The following is a 15,070-nucleotide window of genomic DNA, read 5'->3' on the forward strand; positions in this document are numbered from 1 at the left end:
GCGATGTGGTGCTGAGAAGAATGTATATTCTGTTGATTTGGGGTGGAGAGTTCTATAGATGTCTATTAGGTCTGCTTGCTGCAGAGATGAGTTCAATTCCTGGATATCCTTGTTAACTTTCTGTCTCGTTGATCTGTCTAATGTTGACAGTGGAGTGTTGAAGTCTCCCATTATTATTGTATGGGAGTCTAAGTCTCTTTGTAAGTCTCTAAGGACTTGCTTTATGAATCTGGGTGCTCCTGTATTGGGTGCATATATATTTAGGATAGTTATCTCTTCCTGTTGAATTGATCCCTTTACCATTATGTAATGGCCTTCTTTGTCTCTTTTGATCTTTGATGGTTTAAAGTCTGTTTTATCAGAGACTAGTATTGCTACCTCTGGTTTTTTTTTGTTCTCCATTTGCTTGGTAAATCTTCCTCCATCCCTTTATTTTGAGCCTATGTATGTCTCTGCATGTGAGATGGGTCTCCTGAATACAGCAGACTGATGGGTCTTGACTCTTTATCCAGTTTGCCAGTCTGTGTCTTTTAATTGCAGCATTTAGTCCATTTACATTTAAGGTTAATATTGTTATGTGTGAACTTGATCCTGCCGTTATGATATTAACTGGTTATTTTGCTCGTTAGTTGATGCAGTTTCTTCCTAGCCTTGATGGTCTTTACATTTTGGCATGTTTTTGCCATGGCTGGTACCAGTTGTTCCTTTCCATGTTTAGTGCATCGAAAGGAGGGATTTTTATGTGATTTGTTGACAGATATATCCCAAATGCTGGCAGACCGTGGCACACAGTGGGCTCGCAATAAATATTAGCTGAATGAATTAATTTAACCATTTCCACAATGGACAGATGGGGACATCTGTTCAGATGGATTTGCTGATGTGTTTGAAGGAAATTTCAGAATGAATATGGATGTTAGTTGACGATATTTTTTCTTCTATTCTTGTATTTAATTTTCCTAGCCTAAAAGACACAGGGCTAAATCTATTTGAAGGTCTTGGAAGGATAACATCTGGTTTTAAACTGATAGTTAACAGGGACTTGTGAAAGACATTTAAAAAAATTTTTTTTAAAGAAAAGCTGGCAGCTCTGGAGGATAACTTTGTAAATTGGTTGAAAAAAAAAATTAATGAAAGAAGAATTCAATTACCAACACCAAGTAACCTGTCTGAGTGAGTTTTTCTTTAATAAAGCAATTTTTGACTGGCTTGTTGACTCTTATTGGAGAAGCCAGACCAAATTAAATTCAAATTGCTTCTTCTTGGAAGCAAAACAAAACAAAATCTTCACTCCCTTCTGAGGCAAATTATCAGAGAAGATCCTAACCTCAAATCATGAAACAATTTATAAACAACTGCCTCCAAGGAAGCCAGATGCCACACAAATCTGACCTATGCACACAACTAGCTGGTGGAGACACCTGTGCGTTTTCAGGTAGAGGTCCTGTAAAAACACCTTGTTTATTTTTTTAAATGAAACTGAGTTAATATTAGCTAATAATTCCTGATTTTTTTTTCCTACTGAAAGACTTTTCAGACCCCAGCATTTCACAGTAAAATACAGCCTCCTGCATATCGAAATAATCCCCATGCATATTTAATACAACAGTCATTAACTGCAGTTCAATGATTGCAGTTCAGTGTATTGTAGGAATATCTAGGTTTAACCTGGGATTTCTCAGCACTTTGTGTTCTTCATGCGTCAAATTGCCTTGATGCCTAGATTCCTAAATCAAAGGGAACATAGTCTAATTTCAAATTGAAGTAAAAGAGGAATTGATGGGTATTGCCTTGTAGGCAAAACATAGCACAAAGCAACTAGTCTGATCCCACGAAACAGAACTGTTTGGAGAAAAATAAACTCAATATTTTAAACTCAAAGTCCCATTTCTGCCACCTTTTGCTTTTCATTTCCTTTTAAAGGTTGTTCTTAAACTTTATTACCCTGCCACCCTTCTCCCTGACCTGTCTCCATTTCCCTGTCGTTCCTGTGTGCCGGTGTCAGTGATTGGGATATCTGCAGCTTTGTCCCTCAGCACACTGTGGGCCCAAGGGAGGCAGACAGCTGCTGTTAGCATGCTGGCGTGGTCCTCTGCTCTCATCATTCAAGAACTGAGCCTTCACAGCCTCCTGACCACGCTCTGGACACACCTGTGCATCCCAGCCTGTCAGGCAGGGGTATGTTTTATTCATCACTAGATTCAAAGTCCATTGTCTGCCTGAAAGGAATATATGGTGCAAAGACTTGGAAACAGGAAATTTCACTGAGAAACCAAATTGTTGATCGCCAATTCACCAAATGGCTCAGTCAGCAGATTTACTTGTTAACTCAGTCAGCAGATTTGCTTGGGAACTCTTGAGTTTCAGTTAATCAGTTTTTGTTTTGTCTTCACAGCATCAATGTAGAGACATTGAGCTGTTCCAGCTCCTGTTGCAGCTGGAAACTGAAGGGTGGAGAGAGACAGAGACTGAGAGAGTTTAGCAAGAATGTATTTTGGAAGAAAGATATCTTATGAATGTATTATTCACTAATATATTTACCCATAGGAAGAATATATAAGAATTCTGAATATTTAAGAATCAATTAACAATTATATTCTTCATGAATATATTTATAAGAATGTTTTTAAGAGGAATATTTATAAGAGAAAATATTCACAAAGAATATATTCTCAAATATTAAGAATATATTCATAGAAACACTTCATAGTCACACATTCTTCAGCCTTAGGAATTGCAGAGACAAACTGAATATTCCTTAAAATGAAGCAAAGTTCAACATTCCAAAAGAAATAAGTAAATGTGGCAAGTCAGTCATGTGTTGGGTGGTTAAGACTGACTCCTACATCAAGACAAGGTGTAGAACTCAGGGTTCAACCCTGGGCCTCACTCCAAACCCCAGCACTTTCCACGATCCTTCACTGCCTCCAACTCTTACTCAAAAGATGGAGATTCTTTGGACAAAGATGATTTGTCCAAGAAATCCCAGGTGTATCTGAAAGTCAGTGCTCAGCAAAAGAAAGCTGTCATGACTTGGAATCCTGTGTTAACAAAGAGTCAATCTCTTTTGCTGTCACTCTTAGAAATGCTTTGGTACGTGGGTTCTACAAGGTCAGGAATTCTAATCACAGGGGAGAAGTGGTGTTCAAAGATTGTGAATGATTTTTTTTTTAATATCCTAGGGCTGTTGGAAGTGAGAGAAATTTATTTTTTCTTTTTGCAAGAGTTATCTAAAATTACAGGCTTTCAAAGACTCTAGTCTCAGAAGTCTTAAGCTCCCTTAGGATTCATGCTAATGATCTAATTTCCAGCATCATGGTGTGTACTTATGATTGTGATGTACAAATGGTCCTTGGGGGGAACTCTTTCTAATAACCTGGAAGTTTGTATTTCTTGAAGCCCTGTTGATAATTTTTTCCTTTGTCCCTGACTCGATTGACATTCCAGGGGGATCAGGAAAAGAGGAGCAGAGTCAGAGGCTAAGGCTGTGCCCAAGAGCAGCAAGGTCTTCAAGCCACCTGTGCCATTTCCAGGTGCTGCTTGGACCCTGACAGTGGTGGGGGTCCTCCTGGCAGAGTGAACAATCTCAACTCTTATGTTGCAAACCTTCCTGCAGAGCATCAGGAGAGGGGAAGGGAGCTGGGTGGAGGAAGCTGGATGTAGGTGGTCCAAGGCAGTTGGGGCCCCTTGACGGCACCCCAGGGGCTCCTCCAAACATGAGTCACACCTAGAAGAGTGGGCCCTGCGGGGTCCTTGAAGGCTGTGTCAGGCTTGATGCAAACTTAGGGGTTTGTGCCAGGAGATTCCTGGAAGTTTGGTCTTCTGTCGACTTAAAGGAATGGGTTGTTGTTCCTGTTGTTTTCCTCACGCCTATTTAATGGCTGCTGTCAGGTGTCAGTGCCTTATATGTGCTGTTTACACTCACATCCATGCAGACATCCCCAAAATAAAATTTTTAAAAGCCCTGGAGAAGGTATTATTTTCTTATTTGTAGAGAGGTTACACCTATTTAGGAGGCTGCAGAGCTGGGATTTGCATTGAGTTGGGTAGGCTCACTTTGTTCACTGATACAACAAATCACTTACTGTGTACCAAGTAAGTGCTAGATCCTATGCTAGGTGCTTAGAATAAATGAGCACTATTTATTTATAATAAATAAATAAATGGGCATGCCAGACCCAGTCTTTGTCCCCGCAGATTTTCTAGGCTAGGGATGAGGGACAAGTAATAACAATAGTGAACAGCAATGCAACAGGGAGGCGCAGCCTGCTGTGGGGCTCTTAAGTGAGTCAGGAACCCAAGAGTGATGGAGTCCAGAAAGACTACTGAGAAGTGGGAAGAGAAGGGGTGAGATGGCCTCAGGCAGAGGACCCACGAATACAAAGTGGAGCCTGGGAGTAGGATGAGTTTGGAGAAATAAAGAAGCTCAGTGCAAATCCAGCCTGGATGTGAACAGGAACAGAAGATGCCCAAAAGGTGGGCACTGGCTGGGTTGTGGTGTCTGCAGTGTGCCAGGGCCTGCCTGGGCCAGCTCTCCAGTGCTGACTGCACATCTCCTTCTAACTCCAGTGATTTTGTGTTAGTATAAGATGAATTCTACCACAGAAAGGACAAAAAAGGCAGGCGATTTGAGTTTCCAGGCTGGCTTGAGCAACTGCTCTGATGATGGCGTCGTTCACCTGGTGAGGAGTATTAGAATGGAGGGATCAAAGCTCCCTGTTGACCTCAAGGTTGAGGTGCTTGAGTGACAATGTGGGGGTGTCTGGCAGGCAGCTAGATACCTGGATCAATCCCTTTCTGTCTGATCACACTGTCTCCTAGCAGCACAATAGTTCAACTCCATTTGACTTGGTACTATCCAACCTGTCCGAGGCCCTTCTGTTGAAATGACATGTGTTAGATATATGAACAACAAATCTCAGGTCTTCCATGGAACCTATACAATAAGCAATTTTGAGGTTCTTATTCATTTTAAAACCTCCCATTTAATCTCTCAAATTATTAACATCTAAACCTGCTTTCCTTGGGAAATATATCCCAAGAAAGATAGCACTCAAAAATGGCTGACTTCCTTGCTAGCTAATGTGGGCAGAGTTACCTCTGTTCTTCCACGGCTAACAAAAAAACAGACTCCATGCTGTGGCATGGGCACAGGTCATAACAACATATGCATTAAGGGTAGTGAGGTATAAATTTTGTTTTCTCTGTTTATTATCATTTAAAATATATTAAAATTTTAACATGGCAGAAGCAGGAATTTTAATTGCACATGGCAGTCTACAAAAAGCAAAACAACAAACAAAACTCCACAGAAACAAAATTAAATCAACCAATAATATATTAAAATTTCATTTAGGTAAGGATCTAAAGAAATGTTATATATGCACACATCTTAGAGTTTGTTTATTTTCTTCAGTGAAAAAAAAATGTAAAGCTTGAGAAATTCTCCAAGCAGAATCAACTTTCTTAAACCTTAACATTCTTAATGAAGCAAGTGGACATAGAACCTCTTTTTAGAATCTATTCCCTCTTTCTCTCCACCCACAAATGGTGGCTCTCCACTTCCGAGAGAGCATTTATAGCTGTTCCTACCTGTAAAAGTAGTAACAAGTGTCAGAAAAGAGGTACTTGTCTTTCAAAACTGTGGGACTGATTCCACACAATTTAAGTCTCAGATACAATCACTTACAAAAAACAAATAAAGCCTGACAACAAAGCGGAATGTTTCAAACAAAGAATAGGTACCACGCTCCCTACTTTAGAGATCTTCCCTTTGAACAGTGTGTCTCCGTTTGTAAAGATGCACACAGCCCCAGATGTAATATAACACAGCTCCTTATTACAGGGGTTCTGGCAGACCGCAGTGGAAATCAGTCAATCCTGAAATGCCCTTCAGAGTGGGAGCAGGGAGGAGTTCTGTGCAGGTGAGGGTCTGGCCCACCAGCCACACCAGTGTTAGGACAGGGTCCCCTGAGGCCCCGCTGATGGTGGAGGGTCCTCAGAAGGGTCTCTCCAGCTTTTGGAAGTGCCCACCTCGCCGTCCTCTTGTTAATCCTGGTCACACTCCTTTGTGGAGGCTCCAGGAAACCTTGGGAGCACAACCAAGAAATGGATAATGGAACAAAAAGGAGAATGAATGAATCATGAAAACATGTGCTTATTATTATTATTTTTTAGAGATTCACACTTTCCTGAGTAAAGTACATAAAAATCTCACGTGAAGTCTTTTGAAAGCACCAGGCCTCTAGGTCTTAGACTAGCTGTGCTCCATGGCAGATCTGAGCCAAGCTCGACGTTGTTCTGGTAAAAACATTAACAATGTATTCATGAACACTGCTTTTCTAATATTTTACTGCTTGAGAGTGTTATGCTTGTAAATGGAAAATAGTTTCATTTCTGGTGACAGAGAAGAATAAAGGTGGATGTGTGGGCTTCTTTGGTCTGTCTTGCAAACACATTAGAGATGAACGGATCCCACCAAAGATAACAATGTTCATAAACCAAACCCACAGATGGGCCTAAGCCTCTGAATCATTGGCACTGGACCAGTCATCAAAATCCTCTAAACATATAAACAAATCACAGACACTTTAAAAAGTCCAGATTCAATGTGGATATGGCCATTGGACATTCACATCAAATTAATGTGCTCCACTTTTATTGCTGAAAGAGCGCAGGTCCTGGTGCCAGAGGAAGTTCAGGGAGCGCAATCATCCCTTGACTTCTTGGCCTGAGACAGTATCTTCTTCAGGGAGGTCCTGGGAATTCCTGAACATCAGGATAGAGTTGTAAATCTTCAGTGCTGGGCCCAGTTTGATCTTCATCACTTTGACAATGTCTGTCTGTGTCAGAAGCAGGAAGGCTTTGCCATCGATCTGCTGCAAATACATAAATAGACACAAACAAAAATGTTTTGTCACGGAAGCCTGTTTACTCACCAGTAACACTTAGGTTCTGAGTGTGACATGGAACCCGTCATAGCCTCCGTGTTGAGCTCACCAGTGAGAGAGAATGACAGTAGCTCTCTCTTGGCTTAGTTACAACCATTGCTCCACTTCAGTTCCTTCTTCTAGAAATTTGAAGTTAAATTTAAAAGGAGCTCACTCTGTTAAATATGAACTCAATATACATGATCTGTTCCTAGGCTAAGTTTCTATTGTTGTGTTTTAAAAAGGTTGGCTTGAATTTATATCAAGAGCCTTAAAACCAAGTAAATCTCCAGGAATTTTTCCCAAGAGAATAACGTGCAATGTGTATACTCTAGTATTATTTATAATACTGAAATCTTGAAAGCAACCCAGTGTTCCCAATAATAGCAGAAATAAATAATACTATAGTCAGAGTGGGCTGCTATGCAGTCACCCCAAATCAAGTATCTATGAAACATTTAATGATTTAGGATTTTTTTTTGTAGATCAGTAAACAACAGAACATGGTATATGATAGAGACAAAATTCAGTTTTACTTTATACAATTAAATATGCATGGCTGCATGTACACATATGCATATTTAAAATATTTGAAGTCTTTACACCAAATGTTAACAGAAATTATCTTTGGATGGTAGAATAGTGGTTAGTTTTTATTTAATCCTTTCAACTTTCCTGTATTTAAATTTTTTAAAGAATATATACCAGTATAAGCAAAAATACATACAAAATAAATGTTTTATTTATTAAACTTTGAAAATATATTTCGAAACTTGCACAGAATGATTTCTGGCTCAAGATGAATAAGATCTGGGGCTCTGATGTATGGCATGGGTGGTAATGGAAAGAGTTAATTTGACTTTGGTAATCATCACACATTGTATATGTATATCAAATCATCACATTATACACCTTGAATATATTCAATCTTGTTTTGACAATTAAATACTTTTAAATTAAAACAATATTACAGCATGAACTGTAATAGCTTCCCCGAGACTCACAGGATGGCAGTGGCCACTGTGTAGGCTGCTTCCCCCAGCTTCTGGATGTCCCAGTGACCTCAGCACGACACCTGAGACTGCTGCAGCATCGCTGATTGACACAGCCTACCTCAGATGATTCCTAGCTCCAGAACCAAGAAGGCAGGAATGGGAGGGTTTTCTACAGAAACACTCTTCCACGAACTTAGCACTGTAGTTCTAAATCTTTTCAAATTTAATAATACAAACCCAAGCCAGTTGTGGTGGCTCATGTCTGTAATCCCAGCACTTTGGGAGGCCGAGATGGGCAGATCAGTTGAGGTCACAAGTTTGAGAGCAGTCTGGCCAACATGGTGAGACGCCCCTATCTCTACTGAAAATACAAAAATTAGCCAGGCGTGGTGGCATGCGCCTGTAGTCCCAGCTACTCAGGCAGGAGAATTGCTAGAACTCGGGAGGCAGAGGTGGCAGTGAGACAAGATTGTCCCACTGCATTCCAGCCTGGGCAACAGATCAAGACTCCACCTCAGAGGGGGAGAAGGAGGAGGAGGAGGAGGAGGAGGAGGAGAAGGAGGAAGAGGAGGAGGGGGAGGGGGAGGGGAGGGAAGGGGAGGGGGAGGGGGAAGAGGAAGAGGAGGAGGGGGAGGGGGAGGGGAGGGAGGGGGAGGGGGAGGAAGAGGAGGAAGAGGAAGAAGAGGAACAAGAAGGAGGAGGAGGAGAAGGAGAAAAAAGGAAGAAAGAAGAGGAGGAGGAAGAGGAAGACGAAGAAGAAGAAGGAGAAGGAGGAGGAGGAGGGGGGAAGGGGGAAGGGGAGGGGGAGGAGGAGGAGGAGAAGGAGAAAGAGAAGGAGAAGGAGAAGGAGAAGAAGAATCCTGTAGTGTCAGTGTCTCACTGATAGAATTACCCTGGGACCCGAGGGGTAGGGTTTTAAAGTTTTAACGTTTAAAAAAAGGTTTTAAAACCTTTCTGTGCATTTATGATATATTGTCTGATAAGGTTTCATCCATCTAGAGGAGGAAGCACTTTTCCCCTCAGAAAAGGCATTTTCCCCAAGGCAGAGGAGAGAGAATGAGCCTACATCCATACCCTGACCTGGCTCAGGTCCAGCATTTTCAGGCAAAAATCGCTGTCCAAATATAAGGTCCTAAGAATAAGGTCATGATGGTGAGGATAACAGCTAACATTTATGGAGCTATAATTATTATATGGGTTTGATCCTCCTGATAACCCTGTAATATAGGAGAGGAAACCTGGAATTGCAAGCTTCATGACTTGCCCAAGCTCACACAGCTTCTAAGGGGCAAAGTTGGGATTTCGGGCAGGGCTTGTTGGAGCCCAGAGGAGACCCTCTGCTGCATACTGCTGCCTTTATTAAGCCCCTACTTTGGGACAAGAACAGGGCTCAGTGCTTCAAACATGATCATCCTAATCTTTAAGGACCCCTCTCGTAAATCTGTGTTTCAGAGAGGAGGGATAAGAGGGGTTCAGCAATCTGTCTAAAGTGACAGTTCTGGTCAGTGAGTGCCAAATATAAGCAAGTCAGCCTGCAAAGAGCCACTCCCTCTTCCCCTACGTGGACAGACTTGAGGACAAGGTGGGCCTTGGGCATCACTACCTGCAGAGTGGACTGTATGTGTGAGCGTGGCCAACTATGCCCAAGCCATGCTGAGCTCAGGCAGAGGCAGGCGAACCCCACATGCAGCAGCTACCCAGACTGAGACCATCTGACCTTGATGCTGAGTTCCTCTACTGTGCTTGGAGGGGTCCAGAACCCAAAACTCCATGAGCACTTCCCTTAACCCATGCATGCTCTGAACCTGAGGGAGAGGGGCGTACTGCCTTTCAGTTTCTACGAGGGTGGTTTTCTTGGAGAGTTCTAGAGCAACAGCGGAGGCTCTGAGCTCTCAGATGGATATGGGCTGGAATCCGACTCTGCCCTTTTCTTGCTCTGCCTAACCTTCCTGGGCCTGAGCTTCTTCATCGGTAAGCTGCCATTGTAGAGTTGTCACAAGGATCAAAGGACAATGGTTGTAAAATGCTTAGCACCGCGCCTGGCACGTGGCAAGCCCCTGATACACCATCACTGGGATTAGTATATGCATCATTCTGTAGCTGGTCCAGTCTCTTCCAGGGGCTCCTGTAGCTATGGATACTAATTCCAGGAAATATGTGAAGCAGTTCAGTATGTTCCCAACCAAGACGGGGCAGAAGATAGAAACCCCCTAGAAGGATTTGGGGCTTCTCTGGAAGCAAATGCAGGGCAGGGATAGGTAGGAGGGTCCCATGCTGACTTTGGAGTAAACAAATCTCCTCTCTTTCCCAGGTGCAATCCCAAGGGAGGATTCCTGCCTTCCCCCAAATGGCTTCAAGCCACCAATGGAGAGGCCTCATGACACCGATAGGTAATAATTAATTATCTTGTTCATTTACTCTTCCAGCAAATAGTATATGTACTGAGCATGCTGTATGCACCAAGCACCATGGCATTCTGCAACAAAACCTAGCAAAATATAAGAGGACTGAAGGCAGAGACTGACCCCGCTTGGTCTCACACTGCAGAATTGGGCTCTATTCCTGCTGGATCTCCTTTCTCTTGCTGCCCCAAATTGTACTTATTTACACTTAAGTAAATGATAACAAAACACTTCTGGGTCTAGAAGTATATATATATACACATTTCTTACCTCTTTCTTAAAGCACTTGGCATGTTCTTCACAGCCCAGAAGAGACTGTACAAACTCAGCCACCTATAGTGCAAGATGAAAAGCCTAATTTAATACATGCACCTGAAATAATTTTGGGGTTGTAGTAATCCAACATTTAAGTAAAATATACTTAAAGTCTCTCAAACACTTGGGAATTAAATAGTAACTATCAAGTTGCATTAGCATTTGTCAACTGAGAAATTAGACCAGCCCCCAGTATTTTTTCTGTCCTCTTATTACTGGACTGACCTGCACAGGGTTATGGTTATAATGATGACCGTAACAGCCTCCATATGTGAAGCTCTGGCATTCTGCAAGCTTCTGTATCTGATTCTCCTGACTCCCCTGTGGGGTCAGTGAGGGCGAGGCCAGTGGCCTTGTGCAGCAGTTATCACAGCAACAGGCAGGAGTGAGGACCTGCCCGCTTGCCTTTAAAAGGCAGACCCAAAGGCAAGGCCTTCTCCTACTCATCTCTGTGGCTCAGTTCCTCACCTGGAGCCTGGTGAACCACAGGCGATCAGAGAATCTATGCAGAGCTGAACTCCCACATAAATGATGGTTAAATGAGGTTCAGCACTTACCCAGGGCCATACACGGTTGGTAAGTAGCAGGGACATTTTGGAATTCAGGTTTGCTATCTCTAGGCCCTACGTTTTGGAGAATCAGTCTCTTCATTTCAACTTCCCACTCTCACCATGCCCCCACATGCCCCCAAATATCCTTTTAACAAGAGAGAGCTCAGACAAAAATCTGGCTATCGGCTCAGGAAGCCACTGAGTGTTCCTAATAGATACCTTTGGGAAGCTGATTGAACAAACATGATAAAGGGTAGACTCCCAACATCAGAAATGACAGCTGGGTGGTCTGCACTACTGGCTAACTCCAGTCCTGTCGCAGCAGGGGATGAAAGGCAGGCTGGAGTGCAACAGTAAATGTCATCGCGGGAGGTGATACTTCTAGGGGAACTGTCTTGTTTGTTTCGTTTTTTTTGGCTCTCCGCTTCTTGTGTCAACCGAATTGTGGGTGCTGGCCCTTCTCCTCTCCCTGGTTTCATGGGGAAGGTTCTCGAGGCTGGAGAGTGCAGTGTATCAACACGTCCCACCCTCAGAGAGCTCTGTGAGCACAGACTCCCTCCCAGCCTCTCCAGGAGAAGTCGGCCAACGCTGCCCCTGATGGTGCAGGAGATAGCACCAGGTGTTTGCTGATCCCAGGTGACAGAGCAGTCAGGGCCAACTCCCACAGGGCATACCCTAGGGCTGGACACCTGTGCCCCTCCTGAGCTCTGTCCCCTGTGGTCTCACAGCTATATTTAGTCAGTGCAGATGTGAAGAGTTCAGAATATCTTCTTTCTAGGGGTGGTCTGCACGTCCATGCCTGCTTTACTCACCCGGCGCTGCAAATATATTCTTGAGGCGTTTTACAATCTTCATATAAAGTTTGGAGTGATAAGGATTTAAAAAAAAAAAAAGTTCCACACCAGCCATACTGCTGTCATGCAAGTTCCCCTCCGAGCCCCAGGAGCATCTGTGCTAGTGAGTGCCTCTGCTGGCCCGGGCTCTCAGTATTGTAAGCGAACTCACCCGAGAACCCGACACTGGCAATTCAGGCAGAGGAAGCCGAGTCTGTTTGCTGGGCTAATACAGTTTTCTTGTTCTAGGTGAGAAGGAAGCATGTAGAGCACGTGCTCAGTACTTGCTGGGAGCTAATGAAAGCTGTGGAATGCCACTGGTCAAGCTGCAGAGACAGGGCAACTGGGGCAGGTGATGGCAGTGGCAGTGCTGTTGGTGGCCCAGGACATGGAGAGTGGCCTGACTCCGTCATTCCCCAGACCACTCTGCTGGTCATATATACTCCAACCCTGCCTGCGTGTGAGGCCTCATGCTGGCTGCTAGACGAGCTGCCCTGGGAGCTTGTTGTGCTTGAATTTTCAATGAGTTGATTTGATTAGTGGTGGGAGGATTGAGGGGAACAGGGAGGACATGAAAGCTTATCACTCACTACAACATGTGGTCAAATGCGCTAACACCGTTGAGAAAGGTAGGAAGGCTATGGGTGTTAGGAAGGGACTCCACAAATCTTAGGTGGGACTTCAGGAAGGACATCAGGAAGGCGGACCATGAGAGGGTTACTGTTGGATGCACAGTATTTCCACTGTGGCGGTTTGGGGTGGATGGGCGGGCGAAGAATTCTAGGCATAGAGAATCCCAGGAGCAAACCCCAAAGCAGGACAGCACAGGGCCAAAGGGCGGGTGTGAGGAGCTGGAGGAGTGCAGTTTGAGCTGAGGAGTAGACAGGGAGTGGCGGGAAGCGGGAGGGCCACGTGGTTCCAGGTGTGGGTCTGTACTTCCTCCACAGCAGCGGGGAGCCCTGAGCCCTGGCACTGCACCCTGGCGGGCCACTGGAATCCTCGGCAGAGCTTTCACGCTGATTGTCGTCCAGGCCTCATGCCACACAGATGATAAATTAATGGAGTTGGATTGGGTCTAAGCACTGGGTAGATATTTTTAGAGCTTCCCAGTTGGTTCCAGTGTGCACTGAGGGCCGAGAACCACAGCGCTGCAGGAAGCTAGAGGAATGGTCCAGCAGGGTCTGGACGGACTCGTGCTGAGCCTCAGGGCTAGGCAGGGCAGGAATCAAAGATGAACACAGGAGAATGCTGTAAAGCCACGTTCCTCAACCTCAATACTGACACCTCGGGCCAGGTAACTTTTTGCTGTGAGGGCTGGCCTGGGTGTTGTGGGATGTTTAACGGCATCCCTGCCCTTTACTCACAAGGTGCCAGTAGCAAAGCCCCCTTCCCAGTTGTAACAACCAAAAATATGCACAGATATTGCCAAATGCCCCTGGGGGCAACATTGCCCCAATTCTTCTGCTGGGCTCACTTTTTCACAGGAAGGAGGGCTGAGTGTCGCAGGAGGAAATGATAGAGAAGAGGGACCAGTAGCTAGCTAAGGCACCATGTTTTGTCGGATGTCAATCACTCACTGCAGTGGGAAAGCCACGTCAGCACAGGGACAGTGGTATCCCCGACTCTAGGGGAAAGGAGTGGTTGGTTGGCAACATGGTCTCTTTTCCATACTTGTTCAGAGGACCATTCACAGCAGAAGTGTTGCAAGTTGCTTTGACAGTTTGCCTATGTTAAACTGTCCTTTTCTGGGCAAACAAAAAAAAGACCACAGTCTTCCTTCTCAGTATCATTGGCCAAGAAATCATTGTCAATGTATGAAAGGTAAATTGGATTTTTTTAAAGGAAATAAATAACGTGTTAAACCAAAGCATCAACAAAGCAGACATGGCCCTGCCCCGAGGTGGCCTCTGCCTGGCCTGCAAGCAGCACCTGCCGCCTCCACCTCACCTTCCACCCGGCCACCCTCCTCAGCTTCACACTCCTCCGAAAGGCTCTGCCATTTTGGAAAGAGATTCCCATTCGATTCAGTTTATCTTTTCTTTTTCCAAAATAAGGAACAAGTTCCATGAACTCTATTAAGCAGACTTCTCTGGCCAAGAATTTTAAAATATGCAAAGGCCTTGATTCAGTATTATTAGTTGGTAATTACTTCCCCTACAAATAAATTGTATTTTGAGCTTTCATAGAAAGTTTTGCTACAGATTTTCTCAATGAAAGTGGTGAGTTTTAGTAGAGTAATATCAAGAAGTTTCCCTCTCATTCTCCCGTTAAAAGAGAGATATTTTTTCTTCACATTTGTGGAAAATGTGGACAGCTGTCCAGAGGCGCATGACCTCTGCGAAAGACGAAATGACCATCCACTTGCCCTGCACCCACAGAAGCCATAGCAGTGGGGTCACCTGCTTTTTCAAAGGGGGTGATCACACTGTTGGAGCCCAGTGGGTGGCGTGGGCCTTGGCTTTGGCTCCGGGCAGCGCCTGGTGGTGTGGGGGGCTGCCACACGGGTGTCTCCCCTTGGTCTCGACTCTGGGAAGTGCCCCCCACAGTGCTGTGACCGCTGACACACCCGCACTTCCCACATTCTCAGGCACACAGTGTCCTACAGCTAAAATCCCTGCTTTGTTTTGGAAGGACACTGAGAAAGTTGATTCTAAGTATGAGACAGCAGTTTGGGGAAACTAGGAGGGATGACACTGCCCAGGCTCTGAGAGGAGCCCATCCCGCCAACCGACCTCACTTCCCCCACGACCTACTTTCCCTGGCATCGTCGCTGGAGCCCAGCAGGCCTCGTGTTCTTCCGTGGGGCTGCTGCTGCTTTAAATCATTCCAAATGCCGGTGTTCTCTATCTCGCTGAGCCTGTAGATATGTGCCTGACTATACCGGCTAATCGTCCACTGGGGACCATGTTGCCAGCCTGGGTCTTATTTTTTAACAGCAGAGTTTATTTGCCCTTTTTTTTTTAAGGGCTCAATTGTATAAGGCTGCTCTGCTTAGTTAGCAGTACCCTGAATTTTTCAAAAGCACCCCTTCCTGTGTAAAGGCTG

The 15,070-nt window shown here is 44.6% G+C and overlaps 1 protein-coding gene across 4 annotated transcripts in view; it reads right to left on the bottom strand.

Moving 5' to 3' along the window:
• Nucleotides 1-5,320: 5,320 nt before the first annotated feature.
• Nucleotides 5,321-15,070, bottom strand: part of L3MBTL4 (L3MBTL histone methyl-lysine binding protein 4) — a 443,526-nt gene continuing 433,776 nt past the window's right edge. For all 4 annotated transcript variants that reach the window (XR_005234835.2, XM_037982494.2, XM_073006460.1 and 1 more), the window contains 2 exons: nt 10,597-10,659; nt 5,321-6,878 (listed from right to left, as the gene is read on the bottom strand). Coding sequence is in view for 3 of the 4 variants with exons in the window: in XM_037982494.2 (XP_037838422.1) it covers nt 6,711-6,878; nt 10,597-10,659 (231 nt within the window). In the remaining variant the exon portion in view is untranslated. The remainder of the gene's footprint in view (nt 6,879-10,596; nt 10,660-15,070) is intronic.

Source organism: Chlorocebus sabaeus, chromosome 18 (assembly GCF_047675955.1).
Source record: "Chlorocebus sabaeus isolate Y175 chromosome 18, mChlSab1.0.hap1, whole genome shotgun sequence".
In the NCBI taxonomy this organism is placed as follows: domain Eukaryota; kingdom Metazoa; phylum Chordata; class Mammalia; order Primates; family Cercopithecidae; genus Chlorocebus; species Chlorocebus sabaeus.